The following is a 26,712-nucleotide window of genomic DNA, read 5'->3' on the forward strand; positions in this document are numbered from 1 at the left end:
TGGCAATAATGGTAATGCTTCTACTGCCTTGTTGGTTTACTTTTACGTTGTAGGCCAATGCCTGGCAGACCATGTGAAGCAAACTCGTCGGCAGGCACTTCCTGATGGCAAAGGGGAACATGTAAAGATGTGTAAAAGGACATTCCTTGAAGTTCATGGAAGAGTCGAAACCCTAGTTGCAGCAGAAAAGCGGGGTGACGTTACCTATATTGAACGTAGAGGTAACAAAACTAAAGAAAGAAAATACACTGCTCAAGATGTAAAGCTAATAATTGATTATAGTGAAAGTTTACTGAAAGAGGAAAGCCACTATACCAGGGCCAGGAGTTCATATTTGTTTTTAAGTGAAGATATGAACTAAAAGAAGTTGCATACAGCTTTTAGAGAACTTCATCCTGATACTACAGTTCAGTAACAATTGTACATAAAAACAGTGACAAAATACTTTCCAAACCTAAGATTTTAGAAACAAGAAAAGACACGCGTAATACGTGCGATCTGTTACACAACAAAATACAAAAGGACCAGAGGAACAAAGAACTACACCAAAACTCACTGGAAATTCACCACAGGAAAGCAGAGTGAGCCAGAGAAATGATGAAATAAGATCACAAAGAATCAGCTGCTCCTGTAACTGATACCTGTACAATTTCAGTCGGTTTGCAGCAAGTGTTTTCTTTACCAAAATTAACCCACTGCCAATTGTATTACACTATTAATGACAATTGTCTTGTTTTAATCTGGGTTTGCACATGGCTGACAATAATCAGGGATTTATGTTTGTTTGGCACGAGGCTTTCAGTGGCCGGGGAGGCAATGAAATTGCCAGTTCCATATTCAGAGGCTTTAAAAGTAACACAACAAACAAGCAAAAAATAATTGTATGGAGCGACAACTGTGCGGGCCAAAATAACAATAACATGCTATTGTTTCTTTGGATATATTTGGTTTCCAACAACTATGTTGATGAGGTTCAACATACCGTATAATCCCGAACACCACCCGCACATATTTCCCCAAAATATTGGTTCTAATCTTGGGTGCGGGTTGTATTCAAGCCGTTTATTCTCGTAAATATTTACTACGTTTACATGGAGTATTAAAATAGATTTGAATACGGTTACCATACTCAATATACAACATGTAAACGGGAATTCAGGTCTTATTGTGTTTTAGTTGCATTCTAGAAAACAAGATCGAATTTTTCTCAATATGGTTACAGTGGCATGTAAACGCGAAATGTAAGTTAATGAAATACGGTAAATCAAAGAGTATGGGTAAATATGCGGTAAATATGAAAGCCGCTGCTGTGGTGTCTTGATTGTCATTTGTTTCACAAGTGTTGCTGACATGCTGGATGTGCGAATAACTGATCTTGTGGGATATCGTACTTTGCGAGAGTCGAGACTGTCGGTTATGGAAGTCTACCTCGCTCACATCCGAGTTCCGTATCTGTCCCGTGAAAGTGCTGTCTCGATAGTAAGTGATGGATTCAAAATGGTGCCTGCGGTCATTTACTGTGCGTGAGAAACTTACAGTTGTAAGCAAAGCTGAAATATACGGAAATCGTGCCATTGGCAGAAAGTACGATAGTGATGAATCGTGTATTCGTGATTGGCGGAAGAAGGAAAAACTTCTAAAAAGTAACGGTGATCGCAAAACATTCTGTGGGCGGAGTGCAGTGGTTCCGGAAATTGAAGAACGACTCCACAAATCTGTGATAGAAATACGTGAGTTAGGATATGGCGTTTCTAGTGAAATGTGTCAAAGCCGGCCCCGTGGTGTAGGGGTAGCGTGCCTGCCTCTTACCCGGAGGCCCCGGGTTCCATTCCTGGCCAGGTCAGGGATTTTTACCTGGACCTGAGGGCTGGTTCGAGGTTCACTCAGCCTACGTCATTAGAATTGAGGAGCTATCTGACGGTGAGATAGCGGCCCGGTCTAGAAAGCCACGAATAACGGCCGAGAGGATTCGTCGTGCTGACCACACGACACCTCGTAATCTGCAGGCCTTCGGGCTGAGCAGCGGTCGCTTGGTAGGCCAAGGCCCTTCAAGGGCTGTAGTGCCATGGGGTTTGGTTTGGTTTTTTAGTGAAATATATCAATTGAAAGCACTAGAGATCTCAAAAGAAGTCAAAACATAGGGTTTTACTGCAAGCCGCGGATGGATCCGAAACTTTTATCGGAGAAAGGCATTGTGCATTCGGAGACGTATGTCTATTTCACAACATCTTCCTGGGGCGTATGAAGAAAAATTAACGGCCTTTCAGCATCACATTATTCATTTGAGGAAGCAAAATTCCTATTTGCTGTCGCAAATTGGGAACGCTGGCCAGATACCTGTCTATTTTGAAATGCCGTTGGAAAATACAGTGGATGTGAAGGGTTCTTAAAGTGTAACCATCAGAACAGGTGGTAACGAAAAGCAACGATGCACGGTAATGATGTGCATATTAGCGGATGGAACCAAACTCCCTCCATATGTGGTTCTGAAAAGGAAAACACTTCCAAAAGGATACTTGCCATCCGGTGTTATTATTAGAACACATGAAGCCAGCTGGATGGACAGTGCGTTAGTTGAGGACTGGGTGAAGTGCGTTTGGCAACGTCGCCCTGGAGCTTTGTTACAAAAACGAAACATGCTTGTGTTGGACAGTTACCGAGGACATACAACTGACACCGTAGAAGATATGATGAGGAAAGGAAAAACCGATCTTGCGATAATTCCCGGAGGACTCACTTATATTCTACAGCCGTTGGATGTGTGCATGAATTGGCCTTTCAAAACTGTAATGAAACAGTTGTACACCGAATGGATGTCTGATGGTGATCACCCGTTAACATCAACCGGACGAGTGAAGAGGCCTGAAGTGGGACTAATATGCAGCTGGATCAAGAGCGCATGGGCGCGCATTCCCAATGATCTAGTGTCCAAAAGCTTTAAGAAATGTGGAATTTCAAATTCAGTGGACGGTAGTGAGGACGACTATTTGTGGAAAGATGCCAGCGACGAACGTTCCTACGGTGAAACTTCAGATGACGACGGTGAATTGTGAATGATCTGAGTATTGGACTGATTCTATTACGATTTTTGTGATGATTTTATTAATTGTAAGCTGTTTGAATTTATATTTGTAGTATATTTGAAGAAAATTAAATAGGTATGTAAGTTGCCATTGATGCTTTCACGGCCCATACTTATAGACATAATGGGCTTATGCCATGTCAAGAAAATAAGGTGAAATTCTTTACGTTTCACAGAGAACTGTGCTCTGCGTCATCAGAAGAGAATCTCAACTGTCCACGAGAAAGGCTTCTTAAACAATGACACTTTGAAATTTAGACGTTGCACCATCCTGAGGGGGGTTTCTTTCTTGCATCATTTTGGGTGACCTATCAATTGCTCCGGCTATCTTCCCCTCAACCATCAATCACTTCTAAAGATCATTAAACGGATCAGTGCATTTAATAAAAATGATGCTATGTGTCGGTAGCTATGCTCGCTTCTAATATTCATTGTATAAACAGTTACCGCATCATAGAATTTAAGCGATATCGTGATCTTCATTTTTCTTATTACATTTATTCATATGATAATCCTTAAATTGCCACGCGACACCTCTCAGGGATAATTAAATTGCTTCTGCGAACCATACTATTTTTACGTGAGATCAACTGAGACACCACGTTTCCTTCTCAATAAATAACCATCGATACCATTCGTCCTCCAGAATCAATATTAAGTTTTCCAAGTCCAATCATTCGAAGAAAAGAAAAGAAAAAAATAAATAAAATATTTTTTTAAATGATGTTAATTCAAAATCATTTATATCCTAATGATATTAGCCTATCTCCTAAAATAATAACATCTAAATTGGATAATCTATAATTTATTTCATGATTCTAGAATCATTAAAGAAAATCTGATAATATTTATCAACATCAATTATCTTCCTCCTCTCTAAAAAATAAATTAAATTTAATCTATCTTCAATCTGATTCAACTATTCTTCTTGCATCAATTATGCGCATCACAAAAATAAAGGATAAATTCTCTTAATTACATAAATCGAAAGTGCAAATTCTATCTATTGAAAACGTAGTATAACATTTTTGGGTTAAAAATAAATGTAAGTCCCTAAGCCTTAGTAATCTTCATAATAAATATGTTAAATCTGATTCCATCAGTTCTTGTTTCTTTCTTAAAAAAAAATGCTTATTTTCATCATTATCAAATTGATATCCTGTCAATAGCACGCGTATCTTCCGATGTTATAACTTTAGCAATCGCAAGGAAGTCCCAAATATATATCAGCTCAAACTAGCTATTTCAAATATATATAGTTCATTAAATGAGAAATATTGGCCACCTTGACCATGTCATTTGGTTAAAATATTCAAATAACATCTTAAAATTAAATGTAGGTATTGTGTAAAGAATAATTATTAATCGTAGTTCAAATATAAATTATACCTAACATGATTTATGGTTTTACCAATATCCAATCAGATATAAAAAATTCTGTAGGAATGCATTTGGTAACCTATTTTATTTAATTGTGGTAGAGATTTAAATTATGAAATTGTTCTATGAATTACATACATTCTCGACACCAAACTTCAAATAATATTCAGTACAATGTTGATATATTATCTATGAAGACAACAAGTTTCCCGTCTTTTATTTCTTATTTGGATATTTAATCTGAAGACTGTTTACGGTAACCCATATACGAGATCTGCGATGTATCTCATTGTATTCGTGTACCACTAACCCAATATATCTCTCATTACCATATTAATATCTTGACGCATATGTCAAACATCACCATTGGCCAGTAATACGCCGTATTTACCGCCAAAAATTATCCATAAGCATATCTATCTCTCCATTTATCAATATTAATTACCATAATATATCATTATTCATTCCCACGAACATATCTCAGCGAATAATTATTCGTAAATCCACATCAACATGCCACTCAAATCGTAACTTCCCTACGTAAACATTTATCATTTCCAACAAGACGGCAAATCATCTTAACATCTCATTAATGTACTGCAACGGTACACTTTTGGGTTAGATTTCATATATAATACACATAAACACTTTAACCTGAAAATGAAACACATATATAAACTAAACAAGTTAATGTTTACTCACATGTCATCGCGTCGTAACAGCAATCAGATATTAGTTACTCAGAAATCAACTACCTTCTTTAAAAATATTAAATCTGGGATACGTCTCTTTGTATACGTTGCTTGAATTCCTTAATGGTTGAAAATCACATTCTAAATCTCTCCTTGTTCAATTATAAACATTCCTATATTATGACATTGACTGTAAACTCTGGAAGAAATACGTACTCCCATAATAATAAATCAACAAGGACAATCTCATTGCAAAGATGGCAACGACTTAGATTTTATCACGAAGAACTACGTCAAAAACAACATACCAATGTTCACTACAAATATATGAATACTATATCTACTGCATATTAATTTCAAGATAATAAAGTAATTCTTTGGGACTTAGCTTGCGATCGCTGACGTTAGATGACTGGCTTTGGCTTCGATGTTGTCATCTTAGGACTGCGTAGATCGTCTCCAACATCCGTTACGTCACCATCATGTTGTGGTTTTGGGACCTGGGATAGTAGAAACAGCTGGGCGGTCTACGTCGGAAAGTCGGCTCCACCTCCGATTTAGCCTCTCATGTTGTAGCCGTCAGTCATGTGAAAGAAACATTTCCAAAATGGCAATTAATTTCACGTCCATACTCTTGAGACTGAGAATCTAGTTTATATCTCTGATTCAGGTTATTAAGACAGTAATTCAATATTAACTCCTTGCGACAGTTTAACAGGTAAAAATGATCAAGTTTGCTTTATAAAAATTTCTTTTGTTCAGCTAATCAACCTATAATGCGTCAAACTCGACTTGATTCATTTGTAACGGCCTTCGGTCTATACTCCAACTACTGTCCGGATATTTTTCAACTTGCTCTGATTTTCCGTCACAATATTTATTCAGATATAGGTGTAATTCAAATATTTCTTCGCTTTGCAGGTTCTTCAGCCCGTAATAACAGCAATATCTCCCTTCTTCTTTACTGAGGATTATTTTTTTCTCGTGGATAAATTTACGTAGTTTTGCGTAACCGTTTTTTTTATTTTTTATTGTTCACCTACTTCTTCTTTCTTAACAATTTTAAAAACCTTCTATTATTTTTGTCACGGCCGCATGGATCCTTTATAACTTTCCGTCTCACTCCGTGATCTAGGCATACTTATTTCGCCAAATAAACATCTTTGCCGTCACGTGCAGGGTCTCCTCGATTTTATATGTTCGTATTATATATATATTCTGAAATCACGGCCTATTTCACTTAATATATGCGTTCTTTTCAGATGTATGGCCCAATTACGTAATCTTTGCGATCTCATAACCGTGCATGGCAAACTTTTAATGTCGTATGACAACCTTTATTCCGTTATCAGGACGATGAAAACGATACAACGTTATAATAGAAGTGGAAATGGTACGTTCGTTTGTCACCAGATGGCTCCCTGGACGTGGCACAGCGCTAGCGCTCGAAGCGAAAGCTCACCGAACCATCAGAATCACAGAAATCACATTGTGTCAACACCTGCTTGGGCCATCGCAATGCTTAGTTTGTAAGTTATTTGATTTTTTAAATTTTATTTTCCATATTTTGCCGTCTCAAATTTAGGGTGCGGGTCTTATTCGGTGGCGGATGGTATTCAGGATTATATGGTAAATATGTTGTCCCAGGCCACTCCTACTCAAGCTGAAACCGTGACTTTGGTCTCATAGAAAAAAGAAAAAAAGTTGAGAATTGTGAGGTTCCCTTGTATGTTGTCAGACTTCTCTGTACTGCTTGCACAAAAAACAACGGTGACAGATGAAGAAGATTTTTATGACTTCAGCGCAGCAGTCAAAATTACCTTAATACAACAACTTTAGAAATTTCTGAGGTTATTTGTGTCAAAGTCGCTAAGAAACATCCAGGAACCATATATACAAAAAGAACATTCCGTGATTTTGAACTTTGGGCAAAACAACAGTGTTTAAAAAAGGGGTAACAAATGAAACAATAAAAAACTTTGCACTGCCACGGTTGGGAATGACATCAAGATTGAAGCCTGAAAAGAAGGAAGATCTGAAAAAAAAGATTCCATACCTAAAGGAAGAAAACCTACCTTTTTACACTGAACTAACACAGTAGCCATGGTTTGAAGAACACGGTTTACTTACTAATATCTTTTAATATTTGTATAATAATTATTATAGCCTGAAGAAATGTACACTACATTATTTTCAACTTAATTATATATATTTTTAAAACAAAGTTTTCAAGAACACTGCTTTTTACTTAGGGCCTACTATTATTAAGCCTTGAGTATTTGTTTTTATGTTTTATGAACAAAATTCATTAAAAAAAGAGATTTTCCCTTTTCGTTATCCATAACCTGTTGTGATACTTAGGGCACTTAGCCCAGTTTTAAGGGAGCTTGAGTTGGCACATACCTCATTTCATAAAATGTTCAGACCAAAGAGGTAACTACAAGAATAATATTCCTTAGGTAACGTTAAGCTTTAATGAGTATTTATAATGTAAGTGTTCCGACTCTTTTACGTTTTTTTGTTTTTGAAGGAAAAAACCAGAAACTGTGAAAATGACAATGATTTTTCTGTTTCTGTCAGAACTTAGATTTTGGCACTTAGCTCGGTTTTTGTATTCAGTTGACATATTATGTGCGACAGTTATGCGATATTCATATACACAACGAAGTAGAAGTAAATAATATTGAAAATAACATTGGAGCTGTTTGCTGTGCTGCTCTATCTTTAACAAAATTCACCCGCGGCTGGATATGGAGATGAGATGTGCGGCATTACTCGACTGTCAAAAAGGAAGCTGACAAAAGTGAAACAAGTTTGATTTGGCATTTTATGTTCAATCGTGTCATTATGCAGGGCATTTCATTTTAATTTATTTTGATGTTTTTGTGCTATTTAATATTTCAAATTTAAAACAATTTTTATGTTTACAAAGATTAAAACTGGCGGTGTTTTATTAGGTGCTCCACTGCCAAAATTTGTCTGTTGTTTAAATTTATTGTTTTCTAACCTTCCAACAGAATTAACTTATTTCTTTGGAGAGCAGTCAGTTGTACATGTAAACAAATTATTATAATAAAAATCTTCCGGGCTATTATGCCGTGGCCCACTCCTCTCGCCAGCGGGATACAGGAGAGCGTATTGACACGACGCCACAGAAGATGACTACCGCAGCAGTAGTCGAAACATCTGGGAGAAGCGAGAAGAGTGGACCACAGCATAATAACGCGGAAGATTTTTATTATATTGACACCAGCCGTGAAAGCCTTCATAACTTAAAAACGAATTATTATTTATTATAAGCTTGTGTAAGAAAGCCACAGTATTAAAAAGTGTTTATTTTTAGAAATGTGATGTCATTTTAAATAACTGCTATTAATGATTGTGGAGATAAAATGTTTTTAAAGGTATTTCTTTTTTAATTTGATTGATTGGATTAATTTGCAAGTACGAGTGTATGAAACAACTAACTCCACTTCGTTCCCTTCCTGGCCTTTGGAGTCGACACGTTGTATGGATTTAGCCCAGTTTTACGGCCGGATGCCTTTCCTGATACCAATCCTAAGTAGAAGGAAGTGTGATGACAAACAAAAGAACCCAGTCCCCGAACTACAGGAATTGACGAGTCGAAGTTAAAATCCCCGACCTGAACCATACTTCTGTATGCTGGCCATTCAGCCAAGAAGCTGTCCATCTGCTTTCTTAATAACAGATATTTTCAAGTTTCACGCTACTGGCCGACCATACATACAGAACCTTATTCCACTACTCACTGCAGCTGGCCATGTGCTCTGCTGTCTCACACGCAGAGGTGGCGTAACAACACACAGATATTCTAATTTTACTTGTTTGATCTATTTCCACTCTAATAACAGCGTTTTGTGAAGTTAGTCAGCTATTCAGTGTGATCTTAAAAGAAACATATTCTATCCTTATTCAGATTCATTATTGATTGCTATAAATAGGTTTGCTGCAGCATTCAAATTCAGTATTTTAGGCCTAAATTCCAGTTACAGCATATATCTTAATAAAATGTTTATCATGACATTTTAGAGCATAGTAAAACTTTTCATATGTTATTCTGGCTTCTGAGAACCTATCAATAATCTATTTGCATTTTGCGTATCCACACGACAACAAATTTTAGTCAGATTAGTGTATTCCTAGTATTTGTAGGCTACAGGCCTACAGATAAAATAAATAAATAAAAAATAATAAATAAATAAATAACAAAATAAATGAAATAAATAAGATGGTAAGAACTTGCATAAACATTTTTTTCAAACTTCAAAACAGGAAGAATAATAATAATTTAATCTGACATTAAAATAATACACAGGTGATTTACATGTATTTGTAATACATTTTGAGCGTCCAGTTCTTAGCAAAATTTCAATAATAATAATAATAATAATAATAATAATAATAATAATAATAATAATAATAATAATAATAATAATAATAATACTAATAATAATAATAATTGTACCGGGAGGTACACCCCAAAGCCACGCATTTAAATTCAGCGCCTAAACGAACTCCTCTAGTGGCAAAACAGTAAAACTGAAACTACACCAACTTAGAACTTTACTCTGAAGATGTCACCACAGAAATATGATGTAATTTTGTTAGTGTGGTTTCCTAACCCGAGTGATTTTCTACTTGTTTTGTTTGACATTCATCAAGAAGTTTGGATATTCTTCCACAGATGACACCACTAAAAACTATGATCATGCACCCTGCTGAGAAGCGAAAGAACCTATAATTTAAAGAAGATTTGTATTTCTAGTTTTTTTTAACTAATCGATGTTTATTTATTTCTGGGTTGGCAATATTTACCTTTTCCTTCTGCCAGTTTTGAATCCAACCAATCACTAATTTCTGTAATTAATTTTCCACCTATCACAGGCTTCTTCTCCGATTCTGAGTGTTACTTTTGAAATCTACCAATAAAATTCAGTGGGTGTGTCTTGATTAATCGTGAATGAACTCGACCCTTCCCTGAGGGTTTATAATCTGCGTCTTTTCTCGTTTCTTGGCCAATTGATCGTCATCTTACTAAGTGTGTGTGTCAAAGCAGGAGGCGGACGGCCTCTTTTATCGGTCAGCAGTACATCTACAAATTAATGGCCACATAACATCTTTCTTTCTTGCTTACTCCGCAGTTTAAACCCGAGGGAAAGGTCCGAATCGTTAACTATAACCTTCCTTTCTAAAAATGTAACTTCTGCTGGCTAATGTAAAAATTTCATAAAATCTTTAACTGTAAATTGGGGATAGAGAGTGATGTACCCTCTCGAGCTCCCCTTCATATTCGTTTGAGGTGACTACGTTTTGTAACTGTTTTTCTTCCTTTCCGTAATGCATTAATTTACCCTTATACGAGTCACCTCAGTAGTTTGGGAATAGCCCTTGCTTCATCGGCCTAGTGCCCTTTAGGTTTTACGTGTTCACATCTAGGAGTGCAAGTTTTCGCCTCCGTTCATTTTGTGTTCGGGCCATTTATTTAACCGTCGTTCTTTTTCCATAAAGGCCCAGTAGGTTGGGTATTAAGTACCCCTGTATAATCCTTTTCCAATTGCAAGTTGTGCCTTGAGAGGCCAGAAATTGTAAGTTGATGTTGCCTTGAGTAGGCTTGGAAAACTGAGAGCCTGTTTGCTCTTTTTCAAAGTTTTTGTAAGATTAATGAATGCCTCTTTGAAGGCTAGATGTTGTAATTTTGGGAGCAAGTGCTCTTTGAATTAGGGGATTTCTGCCCTTGTATAAATTTGTGCTCTTTTGTAAATTTGAGCTAGGAGCTCAGGAAAAGTAAAGCGAGGGCTTGAAGCCCAGGGTCTGTTAAAACCACTAATCTTGCCTTTTCTAGACTTGTTTTATGATTGCCACTTGTACCTGTAATATTGTCATGAAAAAATTGTTTGAAGTTAAAAAAAATATAACCTTCAGTTTAAATTTTAAATTCAATTCTTGACATTAGAGTTAGACCCATTCACCCCAGCATCTTCATTAACCTCTTTATGCTACCCCATAACAAGTGATAGCAGAGCGTGATTGAATGGGTCTCAATTAAGACCTTTTTGACGGCTGAACATAGCATCCGTTTCAAACTCTAAGAGTTTTCTCAGTTGCTGGAATTTTTTTTTTTCTAAATTTGTACATTTTCTTTCATCATGTCTGGCCCTTGCGAAGTCCTCCATCCCGGCTACTTGCACAAGGAGGAATTAATTTATGAATTACTGATTAAGAATGTTCAATCTGGAGGCACGGTTGCGGCAGATACAACCAAACTTAAGGTATCTTTAGAATTACCTATTAGTATCCCAACTTTGGGAGAGAAGGAAACTGATGAGGCACTCTCCACTATCACCGACAATACCACTGAACTAGCATCAGTAGTTAGTTTTTTTGAAGTGAGTGATCCATCTCCCAATCAACTTAAAAGAGTGCATACTGGAGAGTTTAATATCAAAGTACATCAGGGGGATATGTGATGATAAAAATTGTTTCATGAGGAGCCAGTATGGATTTAGAAAGAAATTTTCTTGTGAGGCACAACTTGTGGGATTTCAGCAGGACATATCAGATCAGTTGGATTCAGGAAGTCAGTTAGATTGCATAGCCACAGATCTTTCCAAAGCATTTGATAGAGTGGACCATGGAATATTATTAAAGAAATTGGAGGGAATAGGATTGGACGTAAGTGTTACACGTTGGATAAAAACACTTCTAAATTCAAGGGTTCCGAAAGTCGAAGTAGGAAATAATGTATCGCAAGAAGAGAATGTTTGGAAGGGAATTGCACAGGGTAGTATAATCGGTCCGTTACTTTTCTTAATATACGCAAATGATTTAGGGAACAATATAACATCAAAAATAAGATTGTATGCAGATGACATAATTGTTTATAGGGGAATAAATAACATTGAGGATTGTTCAGAATTACAAAGGGGCCTTGAAAGTATCCAACAATGGGTTGAAGAAAATAATATGAAGGTTAATGGAGGCAAATCAACTGTTACGACTTTTACAAACAAGAGCTTTAAAACTGAATTTGAATATACCTTGGATGAGGTAGTTATCCCAAAAGATGGCAAGTGCAAATACTTAGGTGTGAGATTTGAAAGTAATTTGCACTGGAAGGGTCATGTTGATGACATTGTTGGGAAAGCATACGGATCGTTACATGTCATAATGAGGCTACTTAAAGGATGCAATAAAGAATTAAAAGAAATAGGTTACTTAAGTATGGTTCGTCCATTATTGGAATATGCAAACAGTGTTTGGGATCCTCACCAAGAATACCTAATAAAAGAAATAGATAGTGTGCAGAGGAAAGCAGCAAGATTTGTAACAGGGAATTTCAGGAGAAAGAGTAGTGTATCAGAAATGTTAAAAGAACTTGGGTGGGAAACTTTAAGTAAGAGAAGGGAGAAAACTAGACTTATAGGATTATATAGAGCCTATACAAGAGAAGCAGCATGGGGAGATATCCGTGAGAGGCTTCAGTTGGAAAATAATTATATCGGCAGGACAGACCACAAATATAAAATTAGAAGGAATTTTAACAGAAGCGATTGGGGTAAATTTTCATTCATTTGGAAGGGTGTGAAGGAGTGGAACAGTTTACCAGGGGTAGTGTTTGATAATTTTCCAAAATCTGTACAGATATTCAAGAAGAGAATAAACAGCAACAGAGAAAATAAATGAAGTGTTAGAGGGCATTCAACCAGTGCAGGTTACTGTAAATAAAAACAAAATGTGTGTGAATAAATTAATTCCATCCCCTGGTCTAAGGAGTTTTGACAGCCAAAGTAGGGGACTGCCTGTAGGGGTGCAGTACAGTGGGGACTTTGAGGGCCCTGGGATCGCTACGGTAGCTGTGAAGGCCCTTCAGGAACTCTGAAAAGTGGTGGCAAAAGGGGCTCTGGTTAAGACGCAGCAGGTCGTTATGCTACTTAGGTTCCAGAATGGGTAAAGATATAAATAAATAAATAACTAAATAGATGCAATGTAAATTTTAATCTTATACCAGTTGTATAGTATCATTTGAAGTAATTCCACATACTGTATATCAGTTGACTATATTTGTAAGTAGTACAGGAGATATTACAAGTAGAATTTTGTAAATAATATAAATTTATTAAGGATGAGCTGTGTGTTTAATAGAAAAAATTGTTAGCATAAATTGTATAATATCGTATTATAGGAAAATTTTCTTCTCTTGTTAATTTAATATTTAGTGCTAGACAATAATGCATTTTAGTGTACCATTTGCCACCGAGGTAGACACCACATTCGGAAATAAAGAGATTTTGATTTTGTTTTTTATAACAGGGTTAGCGATCTATTGTCTCTTAAGTTAAAAGAAGATCATGGTAAGGAGGCAAGTAATCTTGTTGAACACCTTTCTGAAATGTCAAATAAAGTTAGTCAATTGTTGTCTGGGGGAGCTGCCCGCAAAACCGACCAAGCCCCTGCTATAAACATTGTAAGTGATGAGGATTCTTCTAAGAATGTAGAAAGCAGAAAATATGTAGCAGCGCAACAAACGTCTGCCCCACTGGAAACCGTGTCTGATCACTGCACATCAATTCCACCCTTCTTTTTAAATAATAATGTGTCTGAGACTTCTCGACCTTCTAGGCCGTTACCTACTATGTCACTTGGGTTCAGTAGTTTGCCTCATCCTTTGGCTATGTTGCTTAGGGAAATTTCTAAGTTTTCTATAAATTCTACTAACGAGGTCATTTCATTTTTAAGGTTTTTAGTTGAATTCCAAGATCATGCTCTTGTGTTTTCTCTCTCTCATTCCCAAATTCTTCAAATTATTTACCCTTACTCCATGTGTCCTCTCGGACAGAATTGTTAAAGCAAAAGCTGAACAATCTCCTATAGAAGACTTCCACGCCCATCTGTTAGCTAACTTCATTCCGGCTTGAGCCATGTCTTCCTTAATTCAAAAGTACTATTACAGAGTACAGCGACTGGATGAAAATCTTGCAGACTTCATTCAGGACATTAGGTTCTACACCAGGGTATTCGCTCTTCATTTCCGTGAAGATCAAATCGTGCAGACCATTGTTGAAGGCATTTCCCCACCCTATAGGTCATATCTGTGTTTCGCGTAGTGTTCTGAAACCTTTGCTGAAATAGAGGCTATGTCGGTCTCAGCCGAAGGAGTGCGATATGCCGACACCTTGAGAGTCGCTAAGGAACACCCCCTCCGTCTTCTAATAGTTTTCGGCCTTCACCTTGCCGAACATTCACCACCCATAAATGCTATGCATGTGGGTCTACGGAACATCCCCGTAACAAGTGCCCTTTGAGTAAATCCAGTGGGACAAAGAATGGGGCAGGGTCATTACAAGGATGTTTCAAGTGTGGCTCCTCTAATCACCTCGCCAAGAATTGCCCTAATACCAATAGCACCCCCTCCTGCTCAACTTCTGGTGCAACCCCCACGAACTCCAATAATCGAAAGTGACTAGTGTCCTCGGCTGAGTCAGCAGGGTCATTTTTCCAAGGCTCAGCCCCCGTGAAACCCAGCGAAAGCTCGGGTAAGGATAAGAGTTCTTCTAATTTATCATTTGATGGTCCTAAAGAATGCTTCAGGATTGCGGCAGAGACCCCCCACACTCGTACCATTTCTTAAGATCGAGTTGAATAGTGAACCGATCACTGTTCTATTAGACTCTGGGAGTGTTTGTTCTATTATTTCGGCTGACTGGTATTCTAAATTAAAGTCTGTTTGTAAATTTTCTGATTATTGTTCGTCTTTGGTTCAATGCGTTTCGGCTAATTCCTCTCCCTTAGAAATTTTAGGTTTCATATTTGCCAAAATTCGGATTTCTAATTTCACTTGGAAAGTTAAATTGTTTGTGGCTAAGCACTTGTCTTGCCCAGTAATATTGGGAGCGGATTTCATGTCTTCTACTGGTCTGGTGCTCAATATTCAGAGCAAGTCATGCACTTTCAAATTTGCTAATAATTGTAAAATTCCCTTGCTTACGTGTAATTCTGCATCATGTTTATCTGTTTCGCCTACCCAGGATGAGATATTGTTAGACCTTAGACATCTTCATGAGGAGCAGACTGATAGTATTCGTAAATTGTGTCAGTCGTTCCCGGATGTGTTTTCCGATACCCTTGGTGTTACTGACCTCATTGAATACAAGATTGAGGTTACTGATTCGATCCCGGTTAGATTTCCACCGTATAGGCTATTTCCTCCTGAAATGAAGGCTCTCAAGGAGATCATCGATCAGATGTTAGGACGGGATTATTCGACCCTCCAAGTCGGCTTATTCATCGCCCATTTTCCTGGTGCCGAAACCCCAAGGTAGCTTCAGGCCTGTCATTGATTATAGTGCTTTAAATCGGAAGGTGCTGTTACAATCTGTGCCTCTTCCCGACCTTCACTCTTGTTTTTCATGGTTTCAGAAAGCTAAGTTCTTCACCATCTTAGACCTTAACCAGGCGTACAACCAGATCCCTCTATCTGAAGAATCGAAACATCTAACTGGTTTTGCCACGGATTGGAACTTGTATGAGTACAACCGCATGCCTTTCGGACTCCCCACAGGGGCAGCTGTGCCCACAAGACTGCTAGATAGGGTCTTCTCTGACATCAAATTTGAATACTTGTATCATTAACTTGATGATGTCGTCGTATTTTCTGAGACCTTTGAAGAACACCTTGATCATCTAAAAGAGGTCCTCAATCGCCTTCGTAAGGCCAGGTTGACTGTGAAGTTATCTAAGGTAGCTTTTGCTAAACCTTCTATGTCATTCCTAGGGCATATTGCGTCGCCCAATGGTGTTTCGATCGATCATTCAAGAACACAGGCCATCCGTGATTTCAAATCTCCTATGGACATCAAAGGTATTGCCAGGTTAATCGGTATGGTGAATTTCTTCAGGAAATTTATTCCTAATTTCGCTAACAGAGCGGCGCCCTTGAACTTACTTCGTAGGAAAGGCGTCAAATTTGAGTGGGGGCTGTCTCAACAAGCCGCTTTTGAAGACCTGAAATTAGCTCTTTGCAACGCCCGTCCTTGCTATGCCTGATTTCTCGAAGAAATTCATTGTTCAAACCGACGCCTCATCATCGGTCGTAGCTGCTGTCCTTCTTCAGGAAACTGAACTAGGAAGACGACCCATAGCCTATGCGTCTAGGACACTATCGGCTCAAGAAGCCAAATATTCCATCTATGAACTTGAGGGTTTGGCAGTCTTATTTGCATTAGAGAAGTTCCGACTCTATCTGGAACATGTTAAGTTCGACCTAGAAACCGATAACCAAGCCTTAAGTTGGGTCTTAGCTAGGCCGCGTTGTACTGGTCGTATAGCCCGTTGGGCCATCAGGATTTCTGCCTTCCAATTTTATGTTAGGCATGTCAGAGGATCTGAAAATGTTGTTGTGGATGGACTAAACCGCATGTTTTCTCGTGATGGGGAGACCACCGAACAGGAAGATAGTTCTTCTCTTCCTGCGCCCATACCTTCGGGTGTAAATGCCATTCTAACTGATGCCGCTATCTTGTTTAGGGATATTGAAAAATATCAATGAGAAGATCCTGTGCTGGCCCCTATTATTGAAACTCTTTCTTCTGGGGAACATGTCGTCCCTTATGTACTGAGGAACGGGGTTTTGTGTCGCCCGTCGAGGCATGATCAGAAGATGAAAGTAGTGGTTCCAGCCGTGCTTGTACCTATAATCTTCAAGTACTATCATGAGACCCCATTAGGGGGGCATTTAGGGATCTTCAAAACTCGAGAAAAAATCCGAGAGATGTTTATTTGGAAAGGTAAGGACGGTGAAATTCGTGAATTGGTAAAAGCTTGTAAATCTTGTTTGCTTAGTAAACCCACCTTGTCCACTAAGCGAGGTCTATTATCTTCTCATCAAGCTTCGCACCCCATGGAACGCTTCTATATAGACTATGTTGGACCCTTCCCCCAATCAAAGGGGAACGCCAACAAATTCATTTTGGTGTGTGTAGATGGTTTCACTAGGTTTTCCTGGTTATTTCCGACTAAGCTGGCTACCGCTCAGTCCACCATTTCTTGTTTAAATACCGTATTTGCTTCTTTTGGTCCTTGTCAATATATAGTTTCTGATAATGCTAAAGCCTTTACCTCCAACCTCTTCCGTAAATTCTGTTTTGATCTGTCCATTTCACATGTAACTACTTCGGCGTATTATCTTCAACCATCTCTGGCTGAGCGGGTCAATCGTAATCATAGATCGGCTCTCATCGCATTTCATCATAAGATCATTTCAGGTGGGATAGTCCCTGCATTGGTTGGCCTTTGCTTTGAATTCGGCAGTTCATGAATCTCATAAGTTCACTCCAGCTTCTCTGATGTTTAAATTTGTGCCTAACACGCCACTCTCTAACCTTTGGTCACTCAATGATATCCTTTCAGAGACAATATATCCCGATAATATTAGAAATCTATGGAAAAAAGCTAAGCACAACCTGAAGGTTTCTCATGAATAGGTTAGGGAAAGATATGATCGTGGACGGAGGCCCACCAATTTAAAAGTTGGAGATCAAGTCATGGTTAGGAATTTTGTTCCCGCGGGCAAGCTTGCCCCCAGATTTCACGGGCCGTGCATTATATTGGATTTTCTGACTCCTGTTATATTATTAGTGAGCAATCCAGCCACAGAGAGGATCTTTAAGAGTCCACCTCTCTCAGGTTAAACCTGTATAATTGTTTTGCTATCTTCGTTAGCCGCTAAATTTAGCAGCAGTTTGAAGGTTATACTTTTTTTGATTCTTTGAGGCCTTCTGCACTTTTATTGTATGTAATTATGTATATGACCTGTTATGTACGATCTTCCCCTCTGGTTTTCCTGCTTTCAATTCCTTAGTGGCCATTACCAAGCCCCCGTCTCCTGCATCTCCGCACTATTGGCAGTAAAGCACTTTCCACGCCGCCCGCCCTTCAGCATCACCAATATAGATCGTACCCTCTAATCTCAAGCCCAACAACACTTTTCTGTCGCCAAGATCTTACTGTTTCAGCGTCCCCTCAGCCGTTTGGCGCTGTACTGCAACAGAAATGGGGTATGGGCTCACTACACTCCCGTGAAGACTCCTGGTGAACGGCATGCCGGAGCCCATCTCCCGGCAAAGGCTGAGGTGCGGTGCCCCTACCGCCAACTCATCTGGGGACTGCGCATATACTTCTAATCTGCGGCGAGCATCACCACGACTACCCCTCTCATAGTAGCGGGAGAGTTGTATCTGAGGGTACTTGAGGGGTCCGGGCGACCTCTACTGGGTATCGGCAGCGGCGGCAGGTCTTGCCGTCAAAACTATCAACACGTATTTAATATTCTACAATAACAAGGACACTCTAAAGCTAGAGCTAAACTAGTTCCTACATACCTACTTTAAAAAAAAAAAAAAAAACCCTTAGAAATTTTTTTCTTTCTCTTCAACTGAAAATGTTTTCTCAAAATTCTTCTGTGTCACCCCAAGGAAGGACATTTTGGGGGGGGGGGGAGGAGGTCTGTACCGGGAGGTACACCCCTACACCGCATATTTAAATTTAGCGCCTAAACGAACTCCTCTAGTGGCAAAACAGTGAAACTGAAACTACACCAACTTAGAACTTTACTCTGAAGATGTCACCACAGAAATATGATGTAATTTTGTTATTGTGCAGTTTCCTAACCTGAGTGAATTTCTACTTGTTTTGTTTGACATTCATCAAGAAGTTTGGATATTCTTCCACAGATGACACCACTAAAAACTATGATCATGCACCCTGGTGTGAAGTGAAAGAAACTATAATTTAAAGATGATTTGTATTTCTAGGTTTTTTAAAACTAATTGACATGCATTTATTTTTGGGTTGGCAATATTTACCTTTTCCTTCTGCCAGTTTTGAATCCAACCAATCACTAATTTCTGTAATTAATTTTCCACCTATCACAGGCTTCTTCTCCGATTCTGAGTGTTACTTTTGAAATCTACCAATAAAATTCAGTGGGTGTGTCTTGATTAATCGTGAATGAACTCGACCCTTCCCTGAGGGTTTATAATCTGCGTCTTTTCTCGTTTCTTGGCCAATTGATCGTCATCTTACTAAGTGTGTGTGTCAAAGCAGGAGGCGGACGGCCTCTTTTATCGGTCAGCAGTACATCTACAAATTAATGGCCACATAACATCTTTCTTTCTTGCTTACTCCGCAGTTTAAACCCGAGGGAAAGGTCCGAATCATTAACTATAACCTTCCTTTCTAAAAATGTAACTTCTGCCAGCTAATGTAAAAATTTCATAAAATCTTTAACTGTAAATTGGGGATAGAGAGTGATGTACCCTCTCGAGCTCCCCTTCATATTCGTTTGAGGTGACTACGTTTTGTAACTGTTTTTCTTCCTTTCCGTAATGCATTAATTTACCCTTATACGAGTCACCTCAGTAGTTTGGGAATAGCCCTTGCTTCATCGGCCTAGTGCCCTTTAGGTTTTATGTGTTCACATCTAGGAGTGCAAGTTTTCGCCTCCGTTCATTTTGTGTTCGGGCCATTTATTTAACCGTCGTTCTTTTTCCATGAAGGCCCAGTAGGTTGGGTATTAAGTACCCCTGTATAATCCTTTTCCAATTGTAAGTTGTGCCCTGAGAGGCCAGAAATTGTAAGTTGATGTTCCCTTGAGTAGGCTTGGAAAACTGAGAGCCTGTTTGCTCTTTTTCAAAGTTTTTGTAAGATTAATGAATGCCTCTTTGAAGGCTAGATGTTGTAATTTTGGGAGCAAGTGCTCTTTGAATTAGGGGATTTCTGCCCTTGTATAAATTTGTGCTCTTTTGTAAATTTGAGCTAGGAGCTCAGGAAAAGTAAAGCGAGGGCTTGAAGCCCAGGATCTGTTAAAACATCTAATCTTGCCTTTCCTAGACTTGTTTTATGATTGCTACTTGTACCTGTAATATTGTCATGAAAAAATTGTTTGAAGTTAAAAAAAATATAACCTTCAGTTTAAATTTTAAATTCAATTCTTGACATTAGAGTTAGACCCATTCACCCCAGCACCTTCATTAACCTCTTTCTGCTCCACGGATAACCCCGTAACAACAATAATAATAATAATAATAATAATAATAATAATAATAATAATAATAATAATAATAATAATGATAATAATATTGACTTATATGTCCCACTGACTATTGTCACATTTTCAGAGATGGCGATGTGCTGGAATTTATTCCGATAGGAATTCTTTTATGTGCCAGTACATTTATCAACACAAGGCTGACGTAATTGAGCACCTTCAAATACCACCGGACTGAGCCAGGATTGCTCCTGCCAAGTTGGGATCCGAAGGCCAGCATCTCAACCCGGCACGCCATTCCAAGCGCTCTGCTATCTGAAAAGATGGTTTCTGACCAAAGGCCAGCACGCTAACCATTTAGCCATGGAGCCAGACATTCACCCAGTATCGCAGGTATAGTAATAAACAAATGACTTATTTTCAAAATACTTAATACTTAATATTAAATTAAGTCCCCCTTACTTATTTTCCTGATATTCATCTGAAGAGTCAGATTTTGACACAATCATACCTTGCTTCTGCATGTTCATAATGTGGATGGTTAACAACTTGTCTTCCAGTAGAGAGCATAATGTTAGCCATTACAGGCATCGGTCCAGCAAACACAGCATTTGGGTCAGTTGCATCCATTATCCAGGTGAGAAGTTCCTCTAGAGGTGTATTATTAAATTCTCCTGAAAACACGCAGTAAGTTGCCATTGAGTAACATAACTTGAACAATTTAAGAAATGATATTATAAAGCTATTCTTTATGCAACCAAAATAACATTTTATATAACATTATTAGAGAAGTCTTGCACAAGACAAGGAGATATTAATGTTAGAAATAGAAGAAGCCATACAAAAGATGAAGAGCAGTAAATCAGCAGGAGTGGATAGGGTAACTATGGAAATAATAAAAGCAGCAGGACCAATAGGGCTACAGTGGCTGTATAGATTATTTAGAATAATCTTGAGGAAGAAAGAGATCCCAGAAGAGTGGGGAAATGGTTTAATTATCCTGATATTTAAAAAAGGTGTAGCTAAGATATTTGAGAGAGAATTGGAAGGAAGACTGAGGAGGAAGCTAGAAGGAGAAATTGAAGTAGAACGGTATGGTTTCAGGAAAGACAGATCAACGTTTGACCTGATCTTTACATTAAGACATATGATGGAGAAAAGATGCGACTTTGGAAAAGACATAATGACGACATTTATTGACAATGAGAAGGCTTATGACAGTGTGCCCAGACAGTTGGTATGGGACATTTAAGGAAAAAACAAGTTAACAAAGTGGAAGTGCAAATGATAAAAGCTATGTACAAAAATTGTGTTAGTAGTGTGAAGACTAGTATAGGAAAAACAAAATGATTTAAAGTTGAAACTGGTCTCCGACAGGGAAGTGTACTATCCCCCATACTATTCATCATAGTCATGGTTGAAATTTGTAAGAATATTAAACAGAGATTGGGAAGACAGGCAACAAAAGCTATGTTGTTTGCAGATGATATAGTGATATGGTGTGAGGATGAAACGGAAGTACAAAAACAAGTAGATGTATAGAATCAAGAGATAGAAAATTTTTGAATGAAAGTAAGCACAGAGAAAAGTAAAACTAGAGTGATGACAAGGGGAAGGAAGGAAGGAAGGAAGGAAGGAAGGAAGGAAAGAAGGAAGGAAGAGGAAACACAAAACTGAATGGTAAAATTCTGGAAGTGGTTAAAAGTTTCAAGTACTTGGGAAGTGTGATCACAGAAGATGGAAAGATTACCAAGGAAATTGGAAAAAGAATACAACAAGCAAACAGCTTCTACCAGAGTGTAAGGGGGATTTTGTGGAACCAAGATATCCCGAAGAAATGTAAGAAAGTATTATATTCAATCTAAAATGAACCCATACTAACCTATGCAGTTGGATCGTGGACTACAACAAAATGAGGAGAGTAGAATACAGGCAGCAGAGATGAAATTCCTAAGACGTATCGAGGGCAAGACCAGAAAGGATAGAATTAGAAATGACGAGATAAGGAAAAGGACAGGAATTTTGAAACTTCAACAGGATAGAATCAACAAAGCTAAAGTGGTATGGGCATATGATGAGAATGGGAGAAGAGAGAGTGCCAAGGAAAGCTTTTTCAGAGAAGCTAACAGGAAAAAGACCACGAGTAAGACCCTGAAATAAATGGACAGATTCAGTGTGAGAGTGCATAGAGAAGAGGGGAGGAAAACTAGAAGATGTACTTAAGAAAGGAGAAGAGTGATGGAGAGACAGGCAGCAATGGAGGTCCTTGATACTGTTCTTTTTTTTTTTTTTTTTTACAAACTGCTTTACGTTGCATCAACACAGATAGGTCTTATGGCGATGATGGGACAGGAACCGACTAGGAGTGGGAAGGAAGCAGCCATGGCCTTAACTAAGGTACAGCCCCAACATCTGCCTGGTGTGAAAATGGAAAACCATGCAAAACCATCTTTAGAGCTGCCGACAATGGGGTTTGAACCCACTATCTCCCGAATACTAGATACTGGCCGCACTTAAGCGACTGCAGCTATCGAGCTTGGTGAGGTCCTTGATTCACAACCTGACCTGGGAAGCTGGAAACGGGAAATGAAGATGATAATGATGAGAGAAGTCTTGCATGTAAACAGATGAGATTTTCTTCTGAAGATGCGGAGCCGAGTTCTCTAAGAAATGTAAAGAATTTCACCTTGTTTTTTGACAGGGCAAAAGCTTCAAATCAAATCAAATCAAATCAAATCAAATCAAATCAAATCAAATCAAATCAAATCAAATCAAATCAAATCAAATCAAATCAAATCAAATCAAATCAAATCAAATCAAATCAAATCAAATCAAATCAAATCAAATCAAATCAAAATCTCTTTATTTGCAAATGAGGTGTCTACCTCGGTGGCAAATGGTACACTAAAATTCATTATTGTCAAGCACTAAATATTAAATTAACAATAGAAGAAAATTTTCCTATAATACAATACAATTTACGCTAACAATTTTTTCTATTAAACACACAGCTCATTCTTAATAAATTTATATTGTTTACGAAATTCTACTTATAATATCTCCTGTACTACTTACAAATATAGTCAACTGATATACAGTATGTGGAATTACTTCAAATGATACTATACAACTGGTATAAGATTATACTTTACATTGCATTTATTTACTTTTTTTTTTTTTTTAAACCCATTCTGGAACCTAAGTAGCATAACGACCTGCTGCGTCTTAACGAGAGCCCCTTTTGCCACCACTTTTCAGAGTTCCTGAAGGGCCTTCACAGCTACCGTAGCAGTCCCAGGGCCCTCGAAGTCCCCACTGTACTTCATCCCTACAGGCAGTCCCCTACTTTGGCTGTCCAAACTCCTTAGACCAGGGGATTGAATTAATTTATTCACACACATTTTTTTTTATTTACAATAACCTGCACTGGTCGAATGCCCTCTAACACTTCATTTATTTTTTCTGTTGCTGTTTATTCTCTTCTTGAATATCTGTACAGATTTTGGAAAAGGATCAGCTTATTATCACATCTGAAATGTTATCTAGTCTGGTTTGAATACTATCATGGCTAAACATGTGATGGTCATAAGAGTGAGGAACAATCTCTGTCACAAGCCTCATATCATAAACTGCAGAAAACTGAAGATATCACATTTGGGGAAGAAGTATATGGAAATACATCAACCACACTATACTGTATTTCTGACTTTGAAGGTAAGTTGTACAAGTTGCTTTATGTCGCAGCGACACAGATAGGTCTTATGGCGATGATGGGATAGGAAAGGGCTAGGAGTGGGAAGGAAGCGGCCATGGCTGCAGCATATGCCTGGTGTGAAAATGCAAAACCACTGAAAACCATCTTCATGGCTGGCAACAGTGGGGTTTGAACCCACCATCCCCCAAATGCAAACTCACAGATGTGCGCCCCTAACCGCAAGGCCAATTTGCTCGGTAGTTTTAAGATAAATTTTAAAATTTTATATAGTAACCAATATGAAAATTAAAATCTCTGACTCTATGAAACTGATGATTATCAGGGCTAGAACAACTAAAAGCCTCTAGAGGGATGAGGTGAATGATTAAGATCAGTGTGGTTTCACTCCAAAATCAGTCAAATGAGTTATGGCAAAATATTCATATTCATAATAACAAAATTAAAAGGTTGTATAAGTCCTCCATATTTTGGGGGAAAATCCAATAAAAATCAGGGCTACCATTTGTGCCTCCCTGCTAGCTCATCACTATTTAGCTCCAAAGAAAAATATAACTCCCTATGGGAAAGGTGGAGTCCATCCACGGAAGATGTAGTCGTCGTAATCTACGAGATGAGATGTAGAGTCGCTCGAAGCAAGAAGGGGTACTTGTTGTATGTTCCTCACATTTAATATTTTATCAGACTTAATTTTAATTATTATTGAAATATAATTCATCTTCCATGTAGATACAAACACACAACAAACATTATATGTATAGGTTTAATTGTTTCTAAAAGAAAAAAGTACCTTTGAGGAATTTAAACAATCAATACCATGTGAGTGACTGTACATCATGTGTGACAGTGAATTAATTCTGAGGAATGTTCACTTGCACTCATATTTCAAGAAAAAGAACTAGGAAGACAAATGATAATCACTGTCCACATACTGCTAACTGCACTCTCTAAGGAATCTTCTTTTAAAACTGAAGCTCCTCTTCAATACAGATATGACACATTCTTGAGCTCCAAATCACAGCGTAATTTCTTCAGGCATGGAAGTGAAAAACTGCCATAACAATGAGATTCTTAAACAACGCTGGAGATGACATTTGTCTAGAAGGTAGCAATAATTTATGTTACAAAGTCAACAGCTGTTCATAATATACAGAGATGATGGTGGTGATACCTGCAGCACATTTTATTTTAAGGGTAAAGCAGCATCAAATGGTAATGAAATGGTTATATAGAGTAACAGAAATACAGTAGTATGATATTTTAAACAAGACAGCCTTTCATAGGAGAAAGGCAGTTATTGCGTATACTAACAAACAATAAAGTACGATAGTGACAACAATTATTATTCTAAGTGAAGTGTTCACAGGCATTATGAAAATGAGTATGCTATCACCGGAAGAGAAAACTAAAGTAAATTCCAAATAGGAAGCTGGTTTCGGTAGGTATGTCTGCTGAGCACCAACCAATCCAAAACTCTGGAGTAACCATTAAAATAAGTAACAGGTTTGCTGTACATGAAATGTCATATTTTGGAATGAAATTATTTTCACATAGAGACAATGAGGGTTGAGGGTGCAGGGGCCAGCGGAATGGCAACAATGGGAGCAGCGAATAGAACATTAGCCCCAGTGAATTGTTGAGGCATGAGATAAGGACGATGGTCGATCATTTCAATTATACTAGAAACAGCTAACAATGGATGCGGATGTCTGTGGATATCCGTGAAGTTAGTGTCTTGACGGATACAAACTGCATGGCAGTGTGGATAATTTTGATGATAATATCTAAATAATGATGTTTATTGATTTTCACTCAGGTATACTCTTGTTTCTTTGCTTGTGGTTAGGCGACCCGTGACAATAGCAAAATATAAAGAGCACTGACCATAAAGCCAAAAATCTGACCTAAGCCTAGCTGGCTCCTGTCCTCAGTTAACGGAAGTAAGCAACAAAGGTCAATACGTCGATAGTTGTCGCAAGACAAAGTCCCTCATGAATCTGTGACTGTAGGGGTTCTGGTGCCAGGTGTCAGGCCTATTGTATTATGTTAACAGATCTATCCGTTTGAATATCTTGGGTGTAATATACCGTAGTTAAATATTTACAATATCCGCAGGTAACCATTTTGCAGATGCGGAAAACCAATCGCGGATGCGGGTGCGGATGAAGGAAGTGCAGATGCGGATATTATTTTGCATATCCGCACAGGGCTCTAACAATGGAAAGGTGCCAGAATGATCTGGGAACAGAAATTGTGAGATACTTTACCGAGAATATACAGGTTGTACCTAAATTGTACATACATACATACATTATCATTATAGACTGTTATGCCTTCCAGCGTTCAGTCTGCAAGCCTCTGAGAATTTACTAAACGTCGCCACAATCCTCGATTTGCATCTAGTGTTGTGGCCTCATTTAGTTCTATACCTCTTATCTTTAAATCGTTAGAAACCGAGTCTAACCATCGTCGTCTTGGTCTCCCTCTACTTTTCTTACCCTCCATAACAGAGTCCATTATTCTCTTAGGTAACCTATCCTCCTCCATTCGCCTCACATGACCCCACCACCGAAGCCGGTTTATGCGTACAGCTTCATCCATCGAGTTCATTCCTAAATTAGCCTTTATCTCCTCATTCCGAGTACTCTCCTGCCATTGTTCCCACCTGTTTGTACCAACAATCATTCTTGCTACTTTCATGTCTGTTACTTCTAACTTATGAATAAGATATCCTGAGTCCACCTAGCTTTCGCTCCCGTAAAGCAAAGTTGGTCTGAAAACA

At 38.2% G+C, this 26,712-nt stretch overlaps 1 protein-coding gene across 1 annotated transcript in view; it reads right to left on the minus strand.

The window, feature by feature from the left end:
- LOC136864820 (protein C-mannosyl-transferase DPY19L1) overlaps positions 1-26,712 on the minus strand; it is a 573,453-nt gene that overhangs the window by 61,568 nt on the left and 485,173 nt on the right. The window contains exon 12 of the mRNA XM_067142260.2: positions 20,730-20,892. Coding sequence (XP_066998361.2) covers positions 20,730-20,892 — 163 coding nt within the window. The remainder of the gene's footprint in view (positions 1-20,729; positions 20,893-26,712) is intronic.

The sequence above is a fragment of the Anabrus simplex genome, chromosome 2 (assembly GCF_040414725.1).
Source record: "Anabrus simplex isolate iqAnaSimp1 chromosome 2, ASM4041472v1, whole genome shotgun sequence".
NCBI lineage: Eukaryota > Metazoa > Arthropoda > Insecta > Orthoptera > Tettigoniidae > Anabrus > Anabrus simplex.